At 36.6% G+C, this 20,809-nt stretch overlaps 3 protein-coding genes across 4 annotated transcripts in view; 2 read left to right on the top strand and 1 right to left on the bottom strand.

The window, feature by feature from the left end:
• The window catches only part of LOC107664582 (proline-rich transmembrane protein 2-like), a 9,366-nt gene extending 6,996 nt beyond the window's left edge, over window positions 1-2,370 (top strand). For both annotated transcript variants that reach the window (XM_016455193.1, XM_016455194.1), the window contains exons 4-5: window positions 266-395; window positions 1,695-2,370. In XM_016455193.1, coding sequence (XP_016310679.1) covers window positions 266-395; window positions 1,695-1,711 — 147 coding nt within the window. In that variant the 3' untranslated portion in view covers window positions 1,712-2,370. The remainder of the gene's footprint in view (window positions 1-265; window positions 396-1,694) is intronic.
• A 4,393-nt stretch (window positions 2,371-6,763) lies between these two features.
• On the top strand, window positions 6,764-12,754 carry cep55l (centrosomal protein 55 like). The gene is made up of 9 exons (XM_016455237.1): window positions 6,764-6,883; window positions 7,032-7,240; window positions 7,431-7,691; window positions 10,359-10,403; window positions 10,491-10,641; window positions 10,735-10,982; window positions 11,636-11,707; window positions 12,197-12,322; window positions 12,422-12,754. Exons 2-9 carry the CDS (start codon window positions 7,046-7,048, stop codon window positions 12,629-12,631), a joined length of 1,308 nt encoding a protein of 435 aa, XP_016310723.1. The 5' UTR covers window positions 6,764-6,883; window positions 7,032-7,045; the 3' UTR covers window positions 12,632-12,754.
• Window positions 12,755-15,041: 2,287 nt separating this feature from the next.
• Window positions 15,042-17,108, bottom strand: rbp4 (retinol binding protein 4, plasma). Its single transcript, XM_016455239.1, has 6 exons — window positions 17,022-17,108; window positions 16,805-16,924; window positions 16,588-16,724; window positions 16,387-16,493; window positions 15,222-15,434; window positions 15,042-15,130 (listed from the first exon to the last, which is right to left on the bottom strand). Exons 2-6 carry the CDS (start codon window positions 16,904-16,906, stop codon window positions 15,111-15,113), a joined length of 579 nt encoding a protein of 192 aa, XP_016310725.1. The 5' UTR covers window positions 16,907-16,924; window positions 17,022-17,108; the 3' UTR covers window positions 15,042-15,110.
• Window positions 17,109-20,809: the final 3,701 nt, after the last annotated feature.

Here is a 20,809-nt window from a genome sequence, read left to right on the forward strand (position 1 = left end):
TTTATATTCAGTTTTAATAATGTTGATTTTGATTGACATTTTAACACATTATATGTCTAATAGAATGTTTAAAATCTTACAAGAATTCTTTTTTTCTTGTTGTAAACTTGTTCTTGTTTCATAGAATATTTATTTTGTCTGTGTAGAAATATTATGTTATTATTTTCCTTGCAGTAAACAGGCTGAATTTTTCATTGTGTGTTACAGTGTTGAATATGTAAAGTGCTTTAATGGAAGCTCAGATCTCACTGTCATGTTCTGTTAGTCGCGGAACAGTCTGGAGCAGGGGAACATAGACGGAGCGAGACGACTGGGTCGCGTGGCCAAGCTGCTCTCTGTGGTCTCTCTGGTGGGAGGAGCTGTCATCATCGTAGCATGCGCCGTGAATCTGTCAAGTAAGCCATCTCTAACCTCTTCACCCGAGCCTCGTGGGACTTTCTCCTCTTCGTAGTCACACTCACTCACTCAACATGAAATATGCTCCTCAATGCCGAATGTTTATGCAGAACGGATTATCTGAATCATAACTCTATAGATAGGACATCTAAGTAGGTCAGGAAGCAGAGAATGCTTTGTGGCTGGAGATTTTCTTTCTTTTGCTGTGCTTTTGAAGTGTTTAAATACTGCTGCTTTTTCCCAGTGGACATTCAGCCTTTTCTTCTAATGTTGAGAAAAATGTTCTATAAAGCTGTGGGTGATTAGAAGACATTCACATGGACTGCATTTAATGACTTGAATAATGAACAATATATGAATTACAAATGACTCAGAAATGACACAACAGATTGATGTAGTTTATCACAGACCAATGTTTTACACTGTGATATGAAACATTGATGGAACACAAACATTGATGGTAACTAACAGAATCCAGTCTAATCTCTCCCCTGATTTGACATCAATGAAACAGCAACCCATTTATTTATTTATTTAGTCATTTAGCAGACGCTTTTATCCAAAGCGTCTTACAAATGAGTAACCATTTACTTCCATTATGTGACACATTTCGTGTGAATAGGACATTTAGTAATAAAAAGGACAGGACTGGATTTAATCCATTGAGAATTGGTTGGATTATGAAAAGCGAATGTTAAATACTAGATCTATCTATCTATCTATCTATCTATCTATCTATCTGTTGTTTTGAATTTTCTATTCATCAAAAGACCCTGAAAAAATGTATCAGTTTTCACAAAAATATTAGGCAACACAACTGTTTTCAACACTGATAATAATAAGAAATGTTTAATGAGCAGCAAATCAGCCGATTAGAATGATGTCTTAAGGATCATGTGACAGTGATGCTGAAAATACAGCTTTGCATCACAGGAATAAATTAAAATGCATTCAAATAGAAAACAGTTATTTTAAATGGCAAAAATATTTCACAATATTAGCAGTTTGTTTTTTAATCAAATAAGTGCAGCCTTGGTGAGCATAAGAGACTTATTTCAAAAACATCAAAAAATCTTACCGACCCCAAACGTTTGAATGGTAGTGTACATTTTTAATGGATTTTAGTCCTTTAATACCGTTTAAAAAGCATCCTAGTATGCAATTCATGACGTTCAGTGTGAGCAGAGCTGATTCAGATATGTAAGATAAATTATATATAAGATAAAGATATAAGATAATAATGAGACTGTAGTGTAGTTTTTTTTACATCACTAACATGATTTATCTGCGTTTTTCAGTTAATGTCAAATCCTGAGTGCAGCAAGTGTGCCACGGAATCCAGCTTCACATCAGACCACTGACCCGAACACCACGGCCCATTTGTTTTGCCCCACTGCTGCTGTGACAGCAATCACAACATAGAGAGCAATCAATAAGCGGATGACTTTGCTCTCTGAAAGAAACCTTGGTAATCTGCAACATCCTTCAAACAGATGGAGCAAGATGCTTCACTGAAGTCTCACACATCAATGAGAAAAGAGTAAAAGAGTTTTACTCTTGCGTTCGTTCCTTGGCACTTGCTCCGAGGCTGTTGGAGTCTCTCACACCTAAACATGAACAACTGTGGCTCACGCTCTGTAAAGACTGGCTGCACTCACACGCTGTCATTGAGGAGAAGTGTTTTTCCTTCTCCAGAAGCAGAAAACAAGCCAAACCGAAATACAGACATAGGTTTGTCAGATTATTCCTCCCAATGAGACTCACACACCAAATGTTCTGAAGATTGTCAAGTGGCTCACATGTGATGAAGTGGATCTCCTCAGTCGTGAGTCGTGATCACGTCCTTATATCAGAGACACACTTGATTTACTACATCGACAACATTTGTTCTGTTTTCAAAACCTCTGAGAACCGTTTGTGAGTAAAGAGGAGAGATATCTTAGTAACAAGTTAGCTTTTTTTATTTTCATGTCCTTATATACTGTACATTTTTGAAAATTTAGATTTAAATTTTTCAAATGACAATCAAATCTTTATTTTTCTTTCTTTCTTTTCATTTGTCTTTATCTCAAGAAAATGTGACCGTTCTTGAACGTGACACGTGTGTAGTCATGCTTACACAAAATATAGCTAACAACCCTAAAATCCACACCCCTTTTGATAAAGGAAAATATGCAAGCACTCACAGGCAAAATGGATTTTCATCACATAGTAAAATTGTTTCTGGAAATAATAGTCTTTCTAAAAACACACTGTGTCTGCTGCAAACCTTTGTATTGAACTGTGTTGGTGGGTTATTTATATACACTGTGTAATCTGAAATATCTGTAGCTAAATGTAGCCAAATCACAACCGAATCTTGCAATATTGTATTACTTAGACGTTGTGTTAATGAACCCGTCCTGTAGATCCAAACGAGACATTTGGCTGGTAATACTGTCGAGCTCATGGGGATTTTACTGCTGTAGGTTTTGAATTGTATATAAAGAGGAATGTATGATGATGAGATTTTGACATGTGGGACGTTGGGTTTGTAACGAGGGACACTGATGTCATCATTCTCTGGTTGTGAATGGATGTAGCTTTTGTGCATTTCACTTCTGTTTAGATTCAATGATACTGCATATATGCTAGCTAGACTAGAGAACTTGTGATATGTGATGATTATATTTATGGTAGGTCCAGTTGGTTAAATCCATGTATTCCTTTATATCTTTTTTTAAAAATGATTTATAATACATCCCTTTATTTTTCCTGATACCTTTTGGCTCATGGGAATACATAAACACTTTTGTTTCAATCCACCCTGATAGAATGATGAAGAGCTGAAATGTATGAAATATTTAGCTATTCCAAACATTGTGCACTTATTTTTGCATGCACCCTTCTTTCTCAAATATTTTGATAGTCTTGTAAGCAGCACTCTTTCCCTCTATGTATCCTCCTAGGGAAACAGAATAAAGCATTAAAAGGATGTGGAACAGCTGTGAATTCCCTCCGTTGTCTGACTGCTGGGTTGTTCTTTGTCCTTAGTTATTAGGGGGACTAAGTTTGAATCTTCTGTTGCCAGGGATACCATATGCCCCTCTTCAGGTGTGTGAGATATGACTGGACATACTGGTCTGGTCTTAGGTCTGGCGATTTATTTCTGTTCCATTACTTGGTCACAGTGGAAAGAGACGGGAGAAGAAGAGCACAGAGACTTTGACTATAGATAGATAGATAGACTAACATACTTTGAGACAGACAGACAGACTAGATAAAAGAATAAACGAACAAACAGAAGGTCAGAATAAGAGAGGGAGTGAGAGAAATAAAAGATGGCTGCCATTATCCAGTTAAGCGAACAGTGAAGGGGTGGAATGAGAAAGTCTCAAGGGAGGAGGAGTAGTAGGCAGCCAGGAGGGAATAGATATTTAATGAGGAACCGCATTCTACCCGCTATATCTGCTGTATGCGACAATTACAAATGATCTAACGCTGCTTGAATGATCTGTACACCAAACTGGATGATGACTGACCATAGTGTGTGAACTGCCGTTTCATTTCATCCACTAAGATGCACAGATCACAGCTGTGTTTGTGCTAAACACAGTGTGTGTGTGTGTGTGTGTGGACTCCCATCATTCAGTGTTTATTAAACTGGAAATCCTGACAGACTCGAGCTCTTTCCCTCCTCTCTTGCAGAATCTTCGATTAGCTGGATTTCTAAAATGGATGTTGCATTACTAAGTAAACACAAAGGAATACTGCTGCAAGAGTGTGGAGGATTTCTGACCCAAATTGGACGACAGTCTTTCAACACCCATATCTCAAAACAAACCCTCTACAGTATACCCAGAGCAATAGGAGGCCCATGTTGTACTTCTGTATGGCGAGTTTGTGTGTGCATGCGTGCGTGCTCTAGCGAGTGATAAACAGCTGCATCAGCCTGCAGTGTCATTAGTGCAGATTATTGCAGTTTAGTGCAGATGCAGCACTAAAACCCAAACATCATCCCCCGCACAGCAGCACCACTGACCTTGCCCCAAACGTTCACACTCTTCTCATTTGCCAGCATCAGATCATTGACTCTGTTTTTTAAAGTGACTCTGACTGACTGATGAGAAGGTATTCAACACTGTAGCTGCCAATGCCCTCAAATAGAAACTGAGTCATCAAAAGCAATAATTTTGCAACTAATTTTATGATGCTTTCAAATGTATAATATAAAACATACAACTTGACTTATTATGTTGTCTATTTCGAAATGAATGCTTGTATTCAGCAAGGATGCATTAAATTGATTAAAAATGATACTAAAACATGCAAAAGATTTCTATTTTACCTAAAGGCTTTTGTTTTGAACTTTCTATTCATCAAAAAGTCAATTTTCGGCAAAAACAAATAATAATAATTTATCACAAATGTTTTCAAGAAATGTTTCTGGAGCAGCAAATCAGCATATCAGAATGATTTCTGAAGGATCATGTGACACTGAAGACTGGAGTAATGATGCTGAAAATTCAGCTTTACATCACAGGAATAAATTACATGTTAGATATATATTAAAAGAGTTATTTTAAATTGTAATAAATATAATATTTTACATTACTGGTTTTTGATCAAATAAAAGCAGCATTGGTGAGACAGAAAATAAAATAAATTAAATACACACACACACACACACACACACATTTAAAAACAATTATTCCACATTTTTGACAGGTAGTGTACATATGAAGGGTTATTATTGTGTCTTATTTAGTAGCATATATTGTAATAATTGACATTACTGGTTTTTGATCAAATAAAAGCAGCATTGGTGAGACAGAAAATAAAATAAATTAAATACACACACACACACACACATTTAAAAACAATTATTCCACATTTTTGACAGGTAGTGTACATATGAAGGGTTATTATTGTGTCTTATTTAGTAGCATATGGTTACTTTAAATGTTTGTATACACTACGGATTACATTACAGCTTTTTATTATAATGCTAAGTTTTACATTAAACATTAGTTTAGTTTTAGACAGCATCACAGCCTGCCTGTGGAAGTGTTTGCGAGAGATTTGTTCTCGTACGTTACAGAATCTCTTCTTCTTCTTCTTCTTTTGGTTTTATGGCGGGTTGCGAACCGTTTCCTCCTCTTGAGGTCGCCACTGCTTTTATGAAGAGGTTGCCAGGTTTTCACAACAAAGGCAGAACACTGCCATTTTCCCCTACGGTCGATCACTTACCACGTGCAAAATACTCAGGCGCTGCGGTTAAGTTACACTCCATAACCACAGCAAATCATTCGCTTACCTTTTATGCACAATATACGGAATAGCATGTGTTCAAAAACGGATGGATGACTCTGATCTAGGTTGGATCGTGAAGGGGAGTCGATCACTCACCATTTTGTCCCCAGTCCGATTGAAAGAGAGAAATCTCTTCTTATTCTTCTTCTTTTGGTTTTATGGCGGGTTGCGAACCAACTTCATAGGTGCATACCGCCACCTACTGTGATGGAGTGTGAAGAGAATGTACTCACCTAAATCTTAAATTCTGTTCATTATTCCACAATTCTTAAGAAATCTCATGATTGCACTTATTTGTTTTCCTGCATTTGGACCATCATTCAGGATACTACTTAATGAAAATTCTTTAACTCCTAAGGATTGTAATTCATCTTTAAGTCGATCTCTTTCTCTTTCATATGCTGTACATACCATCATAACGTGTTCCACTGATTCCTCTGTTAAACAAACATTACATAGACCAGTATTATGTTTCCCTATAATGTATAGTGTTTGGTTAAGATTTGAGTGTCCTGTTCGTATATGTGTTAAAATGACTTGTTCCCTTCTACTTATGTTATGAATGATTTTTCTTCTCTTTATACTTACTTTGCGATAATGCCTACCTGTTTGACATGAGTCCCAGTATATCTGCCATACAATATTGCATGCATTTAATATTAACTGTTTCCCTTCTATTCTGCTGAGTGCAATATTTATACTTGGATCATCCATATTTAAGGATTCTTTAGCCATTTTATCTACCTCTTCATTACCTTGAATCCCCACATGTGCAGGTACCCATATAAACCGAGTAATTATCCCTATCTGTTTAATACTATATAGTGTAATCATGATTTCTATTAAAATGTCTTTTCTATTTGATTGCCATGATTGTAAACTCATAAGAGCTGCCATTGAGTCAGAGCATATTATTACTTTATCCGGTCTTACTTCATATACCCACTCTAATGCCATAAGGATAGCTACCATCTCTGCTGTAAACAAAAATGTTGTTCCTAGTTTTATATATCCCAATCATCTTCTTTAACATACAGAATCTCAGTGCGCCATCTGTCTTTACCAGGCGGCGTGTTCCGGATATGACGCAGGACGCGCCGTATTTAAACTTGTTTTCAATATCACGGAAGTGAAACAGGACCGTTTCCACAGACTGATGCTGATATACTTCTACAATTAAGCACTCGTTCTTGTCGTAAGTAAATAGTTTATTTAGATTAATTTGTACAACACTCTTAAACAGGACTTTCGCTGTTTACTATTCGCTATATCTGTATTGTACTTTCTAGATGAACGTTGGTTTCGATTTTGTTATGGTTAGTTTTACTGTCTTTTATGTCCAGACATCACTCCAGACATGGCGGCGAAGGGGGCCAAGGAGACTATCGTGAATAAACTGGGCTTTAAAAGCAGCCATTCAAAATCAATGGAGATAGAGATGGAGAAACTGAAGAGAGAGAACCAGCAGCTGAAGAAGAGTCTGGAGGACACGAAGAGAGCTGGAAGACATCAAAACACACATCCAGACTCGGACAAAGCCAAACTTCTGGAGGTGAATTCATGCCTTTATACCTGAAATCTGAAGGTGCTTTGTTTAAAATGACAAGAAAGCTCTCTATGTGTCAGTCTGGATGTATGCAGAGATTGTTTGACATTTCCTCATGACTGTTTCTTGAAGTGAAAGACTCGAGAGTATTATTATGAAGGTATTTGTCCCTTTTTATGACTCTGTGGTGTCGCAGAGGATTCTGGCTCTGGAGACGCAGAGGGAGAGGAACTCGCAGCAGCTGCTGGGGAAGGAGCAGGAGATCTCCAGCCTCAGACAGCAGCTGCGCGCCGCTCACGGGGATGTGGTGTCTTCACTGCAGAGCCAGCTGGAGCAGAAACAACAGGAGGCTGAACAGAGAGAGACACAGTTTCAGGCTCTCTCGAAGGAGACCGGAGACCTGAAAAACAAGTATTGTGCCGTTTCTGAGAGGTGTGACACACTTGAGAAACAAAAGGTAGGGGAGTCGACTTTAGACCCTTCATATGGCTTCATGTGGATTTTCATTCATTTTATTTACAAATGTTCTGTGAAGCATGTTAAAGGGGTCATATGATGCAATTTCAAATTTTCCTTTTTCTTTGAAGTGTTACAAGCTGTTCGTGCATAGATAAAATCCCTAAAGTTGCAAAGACTAAAGTCTCAAACCCAAAGAGATGTTCTTTATAAAAGTTAAGACTTGTCCACGCCCTCCTAAAACGGCTCGTTCTAACACGCCCACACATGTCTACGTCACGATGTGGGAAGATTTGCATAACGCCGCCCAAATGTTCACGCAAAGAAAGAAGGCGTAACTTTTTTACTTGCTGCCACCGCCATGTCATGAAGACACTGTGTGTGTCGTTGTGAAAGCGAAACTACTTTGTTTGGTCTTTCAAAAGAGGACGATATCCGCTTCGTCATGCCTGGAGCTGATCCGTGCTGGTCGCTGAGGAAATACATCAACTTCGCGCTGTGGATCGCCGGATCGGCTTTCACCGTGGACGAAGCAGAGTCCAGCCCGGGGTCATCACATGTGGTTGCCACAAGCCCGCCAGCCTCCGCTCACGGTACACGGCATCGCAGTATGGTAGGGGCGTAACATTTCCGTCACACGCTTGAAGTATTCAGCCAATCACAACGCACTGGATAGCTGGCCAATCACAGCACACCTCGCTTTTCAGACCGATGAGCTTTGTAAAAATCGACACGTTTCAGAAAGGCGGGGCATAGAGGAGAAACAATAATGTACAGTATATGGAAAATAATGTGTTTTTTGAACCTTAAACCGCATAAACACATTGCATTACACCAAATACACCAAATAATGTTATTTTTAGCAACATCATATGACCCCTTTAAGCTTAAAATGTGGAGTTTCTATTGGAATAATTGTGATTTAAAAATATTTTCGAAAGTCTCTTCTGCTCACCAAGGCTGCATTCATTTGATCAAAAATACAGTAAAACAGTAATATTGTGAAATATTACTACAATTTAAAAGAACTGTTTTCTATTTGAATGTATTTTAAAATATAATTTATTCCTGTGATCAAAGCTGAATTTTCAGCATCATTCCTCCAGTCTTCAGTGTCACACGATCAATGTTGAAAACCGTTGTGCTGCTTCATATTTTTGTGGAAACCACAATTTGCTACCATTCAAAAGTTTGGTGTAAGATTAAACAAAGAAAATATATATTTTTTGCAGCAAGGGTACATAAAGTTACAAAAGATTTCTATTTCAGATAAATACTGTTCTTTTGAGATTTCTGTTCATCAATGATTATTGCAGTTGAGTGAAGTTTCCTCAAAAAAAATGTAAGCAACATTGATGATAATAAGAACCATTATTAATAATTAAGCACCAAATCAACTTTGCCATCACTGGAATAAATTATATTGTAATACAATAAAAATACAAAACAATTCTTTTAAATTGGAGTAATATGTCACAATATTGCTGTTTTTACTCTATCTATCTATCTATCTATCTATCTATCTATACGCACACATACATTCTTGGATTTGCCTTCTCTCTCATCAGTTATAATTTATTACTATTTATCATTCCTGAAACAGCTACGGAAATTACTTTCTTGTTATGCGCATATTTTCTTGTGGGCTTATTAAAAAGAGCACAACTTTTTATGTAACATCCTGTCATTTAGCATAAGGATATTTCCAGGCAAATGAAGGCATGGTCAGGTTCACACACTAGATGGCAGTATTTCATCAATCAACTAGTTTCTTGCTCCGAGAAGTCACCTAACTAGTGCTGAGGGAGTGATGCTAGTAGACCACAACTAATTCTTAAGAATATAATATTTGAACTACAGTTTATTGATACTTAAATATTATACTCATGCTATTTTATAATAACTATTAACATATTGCGTGATATTTTTCCCCCAAGTGCAAACCAGAGTTAACTGATTTCATTGATCAACGCAATCACACAGTCTTCTGTCTAGAAAAGTTCAGAGTTCAGAAAATCAGTGCTACCTACACTATACTAAGGTTAATGTTCAGGTTGGGGGCGATTCATCCTGTTAAAGCAGCACTATGTAACTTCTGGCGCTCTTGCGGTTAATAAACAGAACTGCACACATCCCGCGGAAGAACATTCCAACCGGAGCTACTTCTCTAAGTTTATGTCTATGGCGATTCACGCAGGTATGTGTTACTCCGCAGCGGCGACGACCCGACCAGGCTACAATAGTCCAAATATAAGTACTTATTATAAGTGTACCGTAGTGATTCGGAATAAGACAAAAACGCGGTTTGGAAGATGAATTCATGATGTACTCGCTCATAATATACATTTTGCAAATTTTGAACAGAAAAAGTTACATAGTGCTGCTTTAAGAGATTGTTGGCCTGTTGGTTGAAGTTTCTGCAAGTCCAACAGGGCATCAGTCAAAAATGTGCTTATAAACAGGACTTTTCATTACAGTGCATTACATTTGGAGGTTCTCAAACCTCTAATTAATTAATTTCTAAATATAAGATGTTAATAAGATGTAAAAAGGTTTTATCTTTCCTTTTTATCATTTATGAGATGCATTGTGCTTCTTTGCCATTTCATTTGTTGACCATTTATCCAGTGTTTATTTTGACGTTTATGTGTCACTGGTCTCCTGACAGGTTCCGTCTGGTGAGCTTGCGGTGGTTCAGGAGCAGTTGCGAGACGTGAGTTCACATCTCAAGAGTTCAGATAAGAGCTTCCTGGTGTTTCTTCCAGACTCATGTCGTTCCTCTCTCTGTCTTTGAGTCCAGGCCCTGGGGAAGAACCATAACTGGCTTGTTTATGACCAGCAGCGGGAGGCCTACGTTCAGGGCGTTTTGGCCAGGACCAAAGAGTTAGAGATGCAGTTAAATGAAACAAATCAAGCACTCCAACAACAGCACAAAGAAGCCAATTCAGATGGTAAAATATGAATAGAAAATACTCCAAATGGCCATCCATATAGGGTCTGTATAATCCAGTAACATCATTCATTCTCTCTTCTTGTTTCTTCAGGCCAGTCTGGGCAGGTGGCTCAGCATGAACTTGAGGCCGAACGGGCCCGAGTCACCCGAATCCAGACAGAACTGGAGGATCTGAGAGGAAGGTATGAGGAGAAGAGCCGGGAAGCAGCTCAGGCGCGGGAGCAGCTCCTGGAGGAGAGGGAACGTGAGCAGGAGGAGAGGTGTTCATCAGAGCGAACCGCTCGACTGCAGGGAGAGTTGGAGGAGGAGAGGAGGAGGGTGGCCGAACTACTGATGCAGGTACAGATGTTTAATGCAAATTTCTTACTTTGTATTTTTGTCTTATTTTCAGTTACCAAATCTAACATTTTTGAAAGCAAGATGCATTTACTTAAGAAGGAAAACTCTCTCTAAGATCTGTCGGTGGGGTAAGAAAAAAATTGGTTTACCTTTAAATTAAGTTTATATTTTTCTTACTCCGCTGATAGACTTTTTTTCTTGTTTTAACTATAAACACATTATTTTGATGCATTTTTCATAAAACAAGATTTAAAAATTAACAGTTTGCTTCCCAAGTAACTGTACCTTGATTTAAGAATGTTTAGATATTTGTACTGGAAAACGACGAAGCTACTGAGTAAGAAAGTTATTTTTTGCAGTTTCATAAAATATGAACGTCATTTTGGTTGATAGAACAATCCAATTGGTCACTATTATCAGTTGAAGCTGGTCTCAAAATGGCCAAATATTAACAGATTGAACAGTCCAGACTGGCTTTTCCAGAAGCATCGTGAGCCTAAAGTTGACTGGCCTACAATGCTTTCAGGAAACACAGCCCTGCCTGATATATTGGTTTATAACTACTCATTTCTTTTGAAGCAACTTATGTGTGCATTAACAATATCTGCAAAAAAAATTAAAGTTTAAAAGCTAAACGTTTTCTGTTTTGAAAGGTGAATCTACTGCAGAAATCCCTGATGACTCAGCAGGAGGAGCAGAAAAGAATCGCTAGTTTGGAACAACAGGTATTTGTATCATCCTGTAACACCAGCTTTTAATAGTAGAGCTGTGAATGAAACATCCAGCATGCTTCTTGATTTCATTCCTGGCTTAAATGATATGATACACTTTATTTTATTTGTGTGTGTGACTCTGTTAATTCTAAAAAATACATTAAAAATGCAATTCAGTCAGTCATCTGTTTTGAACATAGTATTCATATTCTTAAAAACAAAACAAAAACAGTTTTTTGTGAAAAAATTATAAATATTTGAAAATGTTGTCCACCAAATTAAAGTCATATGGTGCAACCAACTTAATTAAAACAAATACAGTCCCATGTATTATTGAATAGGGAAAATATTATCATTTTTATTAATGGTTACCCACACTGCATGACATTTTTTGGAGTCATCAAATGTAAAATTTTGCTGAAAATTTCTTTGCTAAAAAGTTGTTAAAGATTATTTTATTTTTATGATCCTTTTTTTTTTTTTGTCACTGACCATCATTAGATCCAGTTGTCGGCCAGAGAATCTGAAAATGAAAAACTGGACCGTCAAACTCTACAGCACCAGCTGCATAAAGTTTTGAAAGAGCTTCGGAAGGCCAGAGACCAGATTACACGCCTGGAGTCTGCCGTGAGTTCGGAGATGTTCCGTGATGTGTCCTGACATGATCATTGACATGTGCGTCATATTCTTGTGTAATAATGTGCCTGTTTTGACCTTGTGCCTCAGAAACAGCAGAGAGAGTCTCGCTTCTCTGAGCCCAGCTCCTGTAACAGGATGGATTTTGAGAGATTGACTATTCAAGATCGAACCACGTCTCCATCTAAAGTCCATAACCTACTAGATGAGAGTTTGCTGGAGTGTCCGAACTGTGGCGCTTCCTACCCCACCAGCCAGCACAGAGAGCTGCTCGCCCACCTCGACTACTGCTTCAGCTAAAACACACGCTTCTGAAAACATAGAAATCTTATGATGTAGGATGATTTTTTTTTTAACTTTTATTATAGTCACCATTCCAAAGAATTGTTTCAGTATTTTATATTAGCAGGTATTTTATTACTGTTTTTAGTGTCAAATTTTTAAATTTGACATTTTTTTTCATTAATTTATGAATTCAGATGTAAATGCTATTTTCTTATTTCTCTTTTGGTGATAAGGTTGATCTCGATAAATAAAACAATATTTAGCATATTCCCCTTTTTTTTTATTTTTTATCAGTGTTGTACCTCAAAAGTAAGATTATTTACAGAGTCCTTCACTGAATTGTGTACTCCACATATATGAATAAAGGAAAAAGACTGGTTTGTTTCCTAGTTTCCCTTTGTATCCTCATGGTACCTCTGAAGCATCCATCAGTCCTGACTTTGCAAACCAATTCTGTCTTGAATTAGACTGTGTGTAAATCCTGCATTAAACTATTTAAAGATGGGATTAGGTGAAGCACCGTAGCTGGAGGAGAATTGGTCTAATTCCAGGGAAGTGTCATGCATTATTTCACTGTCAGGCAAGAAATATGAGAAAAACTGGACAAGGAGTCCAAATAAATTTGTAGAATTTTTCCTAATGTCCTACTCAGGTTATTTAAACTGTTCAGTCAACATATTTACATAACAGAATAAATAGTTTTTATTTTTAATATGTATCATGTACATTTTAAATTAAATATTTAATATACGGTGATGTATATATACTAGCGATGTTTAATATTAATGTATATTATTACACGGCTCTGTGGAATACTTGATTCTGATTGGTCAGTCGTGACATTCCGAGGTATGTTATCCCTCCTGATCACCCTGTCGGGGTTTATTCTGAGATAACAACCGGCTGGAGATGTATTATATACTAATATTGGCACCCTTGGTAAATATGAGCAAAGGAGTCTGTGAAAAATAAAAATATTATTTTTGATCTTTCATTCAAAAAATTCACATTCTAACCTTTCATTGAAGTAAAACAATTGAAAGTGGGGGGAAACTCACATTATGAAATAGTTTGAATTTGCCGCTTGCTCGCAACTGCTGTCTTCACGGAAGCTTTGCGTTCAAATATTTCAACTCAGATCAATATTTCGCGTCTAATTATTTACTTATGTGGCAAGTAGTCGTGTAATAAACGGAGTCCTGATCACCCTGTCGGGGTTTATTCTGAGATAACAACCGGCTGGAGATGTATTATATACTAATATTGGCACCCTTGGTAAATATGAGCAAAGGAGTCTGTGAAAAATAAAAATATTATTTTTGATCTTTCATTCAAAAAATTCACATTCTAACCTTTCATTGAAGTAAAACAATTGAAAGTGGGGGGAAACTCACATTATGAAATAAATGTTTTTCTCCAATGCATGTTGACCACGCCCCCAGAAATTCTTATGAGAAAAAGATCTCTAAAGTATATTCCCATTCATATTTAAAAAAATTTTTTAGCACACCATGGTGACGTATCTCAAGTATCTTGGAGACATTGCACAGTTTTTTCTGTTTCTTCATGTCATTCCAGACAGACTGGATGATGGTGAGATCAGATCTCTGGGTGGAGCACTGGCTGTTGTCAGACTCCGCGTACAAACAAAAATCTCACTGGATTATTACAATTAATGGCAAAATGAATGTTTGGAAATGTAAACATTAAAGCAATTTTTCAATCTGGTGAAAATACTAGTGTTCTAATAATTTTGGCCACCACTGTATATGTTGAATGCATTAACGCAATGATGAAACGGATGATGTTTCTTAGTCAGAATCCCCTCAATGTTCAGCTTCAGCTCATAAAATGATTTTTGCACGTTCACAGATTGTTTCATGATAACCAACAAAGTGTGCAAAAGGAATGTTTGGAAATGTAAAGTGATATCATTGACAGCAAAAACCTTGTTTCTTTTTGTTTTTTTGCACATTACTGTATATATAGGCCTATTAAGATTTACTTTAATCTCTCCTCAGCCTCTTTCCTTTATTCTAATACATGAATGTAAATATGATTATTTCCTCATCCTCATACTGGTCTATAATATGTGTGCTGACACCAGTTACTCTGTATCATGGTTCAAGTTGCACAACATTTTTGTTAGCATCTCTGTAAACAAAAAGCATTGATTTACCACAGTTCTGTTTGTATTGTTAGTTCATATGAGTTCAGACAAACCTTTGATAAAACTTTGGTGACAGTGAGTTTACAAGCATCAATCACTGAAGTCAGTACTTTTTTTTTAAGTTTATTTGAAAAAATAAAAAACAGTTAAATCATGCACTTATTATGCAGTAAAATTATTATTAAACATCTTCCCCTTTACTTATTGCTAAATTATTATGCATTCTTTTTTTAAGGATTATGCTTATTGTCTGTATTTACATATCAGTTAGAAATATAAAACATGTCAGATTACATCCTCAGAAGCTCTTTGTTTAGTGGTCGTTTAGGCAGTGTCACAGAAACCTGCACAATTAAAGAAACAAAAACACGTCAGCACATTTAGAACTTATGAGTGAATCTAATAATAATAATTGATGAGGCGCAACCATCTTACCAGTGTGTGCAACGCGTCTGTATTTGCCCAGGAAGCAGATATCCTGTTTCTTCTCAGTCACATTCCTCTGGTCTTCAGGCCTGAGGCCGTCAGGATATCGGGAGAAGATGAAGGAATAACCGTCCAAGCAGGTTCCGTCCACATCAAGCTCTCTGCAGGAGTAGTGGATGGCGTAGTTATCATAGTCAGTGTCAATGATCCAGTGGTCATCATCTGTGGAACAGTCAGAGACAGGTCATGAGCAGAAGAGCTGTCAGGTTTTACGTAACATGATTTACTCACATTTCACAAGCTAGGTTTAATAAGGACCATGCTTACAAGACATTTGCATTTGACTCGTCAAAAAATATATGTATTATAAAATAAAATATATTAAAAAAAAAAATGTTTAAAAGTTTGTTAAATTGTTAAATAATTGAAATAAATATATATATATATATATATATATATAAATTAAAAATATATAGATATTACTTATATTAACATGTATAATATAAATAAAGTAAATATAAAAATAAAGTAAAATTAAAAAAATAAACTAACCATTTTCATAGTTTTTTGCAAGATCAGATTTTTTTTACCTGTTGAATTTTACCTGATGATTTTTGAATATAACAATATATATTAATATTTCTATCATGAGAACTCTCTGAAGATTTTAGCATGGTAATGGATACGACAATGTTAATGTATTTGGTCTTGGCGGAATAGATCTTCTACGCTGCTGCTGAATTGGTGCTGCTGTTGGTTATTGCTGTATTTGTAGATTATTGCTGCTGCTGCAAGCAAGTACAGGAACTTGCTACTGCCAATACATAAGCCGATATTGTGGTGTGAGTATTTAAGACATAGTGCTGCTGCACAAATAGCATATAAAATAACCCGTAGCAGATCTATACAGGTGGAGCTGGGGAAGGTGGAGGATTTCAGGGGAACTCTGAAAGCGTGCTGCAATGCTCAAGCGAATGCTAATCAGCCATTTAAATGTAAAGCAGCAAGCTCATTGGCTGTGTATGCAACGGGAACCAATCAGCTTGTGACAAGTCGTTTAGTACTAAGGATATCATCAGTTAGGTTAAGGATAGTCTGTGCCATGTAGAGTTTCATGACAGAACTTGGTATATAATAAAATAATAATAATAAATTATGATAAATCTACACTTACATCCAGTCTGGAGATATGCTGCGGCTCCCCAGTATTTCATCTTGAACTTAGCGGGGTCTTCGGTATCTTCAAAAGTGCCAAACATGTTGGCGCACATCTCCCAATTGCTGAAGTGTAAAACGGCATGTGAAAATAGAATAGTTTCTATTGCCTAAGTGCAATTTTTGCACAACAACAGCATAAAATGCCATTCAAACTCACTTGAGAATGATGACTCTACCAATGGCGGTGGCTGTCATGGTTCCATCCTCCTCCACTTTGAAATTGGTGACAATATTATCAAGAAGGAAAAGACCAACAGGGTCTTTCTTGGCCACGGCATACCATGTTCCTTGATACTACAAGGTCAATGGATATGTATGAGAAACGAAAGCTCAAAATTAACATATGGATTGAAGAAAAATACTGGCAGACTTACCCTCATCCTGTCAAAGTCCTGTTTGACGGTGATGTTGCTCACCAGACAGTCCTGCGCCCAGCATGTCGCCAGGACACAGAGAGCTATGCAGAGCCTGAGCATGCTGCTTCTGAGCTTGAGCTGTGAAAAATGAGTACGTTAGTAACGGTTATGAAAAGACCAAAAAATGCATTACTTTGTTGTCCTTTAAACAAATCCTAATGCTCAAGGTGCGTACCTTGATCTGAAGTGTATCTGTAGTGCTGCAGCTGGATTCCTGCGAGCTGCTTTTATACAGGGACGCGATTCCGGGGTTATTTCATAATCCCACCCAAAGACCCAAAATTCAGTCTCCACCATCCCTGTCATTGGACAACTGTTTTACATAACAGCTGTGTTTCAGGTATCCACAGGGAATATGGCAGCGTTGACCTTTGCTCTTCACCGAAAGTGTTTTTCTCTAGGTTGCAGCTGGATTGCACAAGAGCTTGAGCATTCATTCCCTGAAGCCTGTTCAAGAGGGAACATTTCTGTTCGGTGAATGTAGAACTTTTTACTCTTAAAAAAAAAAAAACTTTCGAAAGGGGGTTTTCACAACAATACTACAGAAGAACCATTTTTGGTTCCCTAAAGAACCTTTCAGTGAGCAGTTCTTAAATGAACCATTTTTTCTTAGTGTTAAAAACATTTAAATAATATAAAGAACTTTGTTATACTATAAATAACCTTTTGTGCAATGCAAAGGTTCCATGGAGGTTAAAGATAGCTTAGAAGAACTCTATGTGGCAACAGAAACTATCAACTCTCTCTTTTCTAGCACTCTAGACATGGTTGCTCCTTAACGCTTAAAGAAGATTAAGGAGAACAGTCCAATGCCATGGTATAATGAGCACACTCGCACCCTAAAAAGAGAAGCCCGGAAAAAAGGAGCACAGCTGGAAGAAAACAAAACTAGAGGAATTTCAAATTGCATGGAAGGATAGTGTTTCTTCCTACAGAAAGGCCTTGAAAACTGCTGGATCTGCTTACTTTTATAATCTTTTAGAAGAAAACAAACACAACCCTAGGTATTTCTTTGACACAGTGGCTAAATTAACATGAAATAGAGCTTCAACAGGTTCAGACATTTCCCAACAGCACAGCAGCAATAACTTTATCAAATTCTTGCAAGATTGTAACTATCTGAAAGAAAATTATAACTATGCAACCATCTGCTACAGATTGCATCAGACAGTGCATTTTACACCCCCGAGGAACAATTCCATTCATTCTTTGCTACAGGAGAGGAAGTGTTGTCTACATTTGTACAACTTAAGTCTAGAGAATGTTAAGTATAGACTGATCTCGAATCTCCTTTTTCTTCCAAAAATACAAGAAAGGGCACTCACAACTATGTTCTTTGGTATCAGAGAGGATTTCCAGACAGGATTTAGACCAACTCATAGTACTGAGACTGCTCTCATCAGAGTTGTCTCAAATGACCTGCTCTTATCCGATGGTGGTTAACACTGCATTTGATACTATCAACCACAACATTCTTTTGAATAGGCTCGGAAATAATGTTGGCATTAGTGGAATTATATTATATTATAGTTCTATATTTCTTCACGGCATGAAAAAACATACAAATTCATAAAACTAATGGTCCAACACAATGAAAAATCTCTATCACTTGAAGGCTGCTCTGTCAAGTCTTCGCCATCAGTTAGGAATCTGTGCTATTTGATAGCAATCTGTCATTTGAAAGCCACATCCCTATCATTTGTAAAACTGCATTTAAAAACGTATTCAGGTTTGTAATAGTATCTAATTGGCTCACATTTGCCAACTTACATTCATTCACTCTGTTGCTGTTTGAGGCTGGTTTTCATTCTTTTGAAAGTGACAAAATGATTAAAAATGAAAGATTGTGTGTGTGTGTGTGTGTGTGTGTGTGTGTGTGTGTGTGTGTGTGTGTGTTGATAACAGAAAACTAAGTGCAAATCAAAGTCCAGTTCTCATTCTATGTACTATTTGTTCAATCAGCACATATACATGTACAGAATATTTACATTTGCTGTCTTTTAAATAACCTCTGAGGATTTTTTCAGGACTCTTTTGGAGCCAACAGTTGCACTGACGCAAGTTATGTAGTTGAGGTACAACTCCAGGTTTGCAATGACCTAAATTCCCCTGCTCTTAAGAAAAAACAAAAAAAGAGAACAAAAATGGCACATAAGTTCAAAAGTATAAATAAGGTCAGTAAGATTTAAAAAAATAAAATAAATTAATACTTTCATTAGGGTGCATTAAATTGATCAAAAGTGACAAAAATGATATTTATAATGTTACAAAAGATTTATTTTTCAAATAAATTCTGCTTTTTGATTAAAATGTATTCTATAAATACATTCCGAATTCTATTCAGTAAAGAATCCCAAAACAAAAAAGGAAACAGCTTTTTTTTTTTTACGTGGCAAATCAACATATTAGAATGATTTCTGAAGATCATGTGACACTGAAGACTGGAGTAATGATGCTGAAAATTCAGCTTTGATCACAGGAATAAATTACATTTTAAAATATAATAAAAAAAGAAAACCGTTATTTTAATTTGTCAAATTATTTTACAATATTACTGTTTTTACTGTACCTGTTTTTTGTGCCTTGCAGCCTTGCTGAGCAGAAGAGACTTTTTTCAAAAACATTAACATTATCTTACCACCCCACACTTTTGAACGGTAGCTTATATATAATAGAATCTAATTATAATTACACTGCTCAATGGAGTACTGGATTCTGATTTATGTGACTTTCATGTCTTTCATATCACAGTGTAATTTTCACACAATAAAATTATTTAAACTCAGTTCACCACTGCATTTATTTATTCATTTAGTAAACATCTATGTACAAACAAATACAGTTAAATCTTCCAATGCTTTATTTGCAACATTACTAATACAAGTTAAGTAAACCAGATCTTGATATCAAGCTACCTAAGCCTAATCTCAGCTCATGAGATCTTGCTTTTAGGCTGATGTGCAGCAGACGATCCTTGACACACAAATGGAGATCGTTTTTGTTTGTTTGTCTGGGAATGAGCGGGTAAATATCGGAAAACTGGATGATGCTGATGGACTGCTGATGTTGTCTTGCATGTATCAGCACAGATATGTGTCAACAATTTAAGACCTTACTGCAAGCCTGAGATCTCAAAATAAGCTTTCTAATATCTCAAATCCTTCTCTATGCACTTGTCTGCTCAAAGTCCATTAATAGATACATAACATACTTGTTTGTTTTTGTTTACAGGCGTATCAGACCCTACATACACAGTTGGCTATTTAAAACATTGCATGTGTGATATTTTATCCATCAACCTCCAATTAAATTAATAGTGAGCTTGGTAAATTAAGCATTGCTGTGTCTGTCAGCTCCTCACTGTGAATGTAAACGTGCGAGCGCTCTGAAGTGCCAAGCCGGGCGCTCTCTCTCCCTTCAAGAGAGGATATCCTCATAATCACTTTTACTTAATACTGGATGTACAAAGCCAGGTACATATGATGCAAATCTTTTTCTTTTTTTGCATTCTGTATGCCTGACACTTCCAAGACATCAGAGAAAAAGGAGACCGATCCCTTTATATGTCTGGCAAACTGACAGATCAGGCCTAATCCTATCGTTGGAAATAGATCCTGGGTGTCCAGCATCTTTTCTGGGTGCAGAAAGTGCAAAAATGCTAATAATAGCCCGATTCTGAGAATTTCTCTTCTTACTTTCAGAGCTTGAGAGCTAAGTTTAATAAGGACAAGACATTTTGCGCTTGGTGGTGGACTGACATAATACTTGTCCATTAACTTTTTTGTATTAAATACTATGATTTTAAGCAGTTAAGTAACGTAAGCATATATAAGGGACAATCTTGTGACTTATCAGTATTTATTTTCATAATTCTGCCTTTACTAATCCATTTTTAATCCTACAGTGTGACAAATACATACATACATACATATATATATATATATATATATATATACACACACA

This window comes from Sinocyclocheilus anshuiensis, unplaced genomic scaffold, assembly GCF_001515605.1.
Source record: "Sinocyclocheilus anshuiensis isolate Anshui unplaced genomic scaffold, SAMN03320099.WGS_v1.1 scaffold287, whole genome shotgun sequence".
NCBI lineage: Eukaryota > Metazoa > Chordata > Actinopteri > Cypriniformes > Cyprinidae > Sinocyclocheilus > Sinocyclocheilus anshuiensis.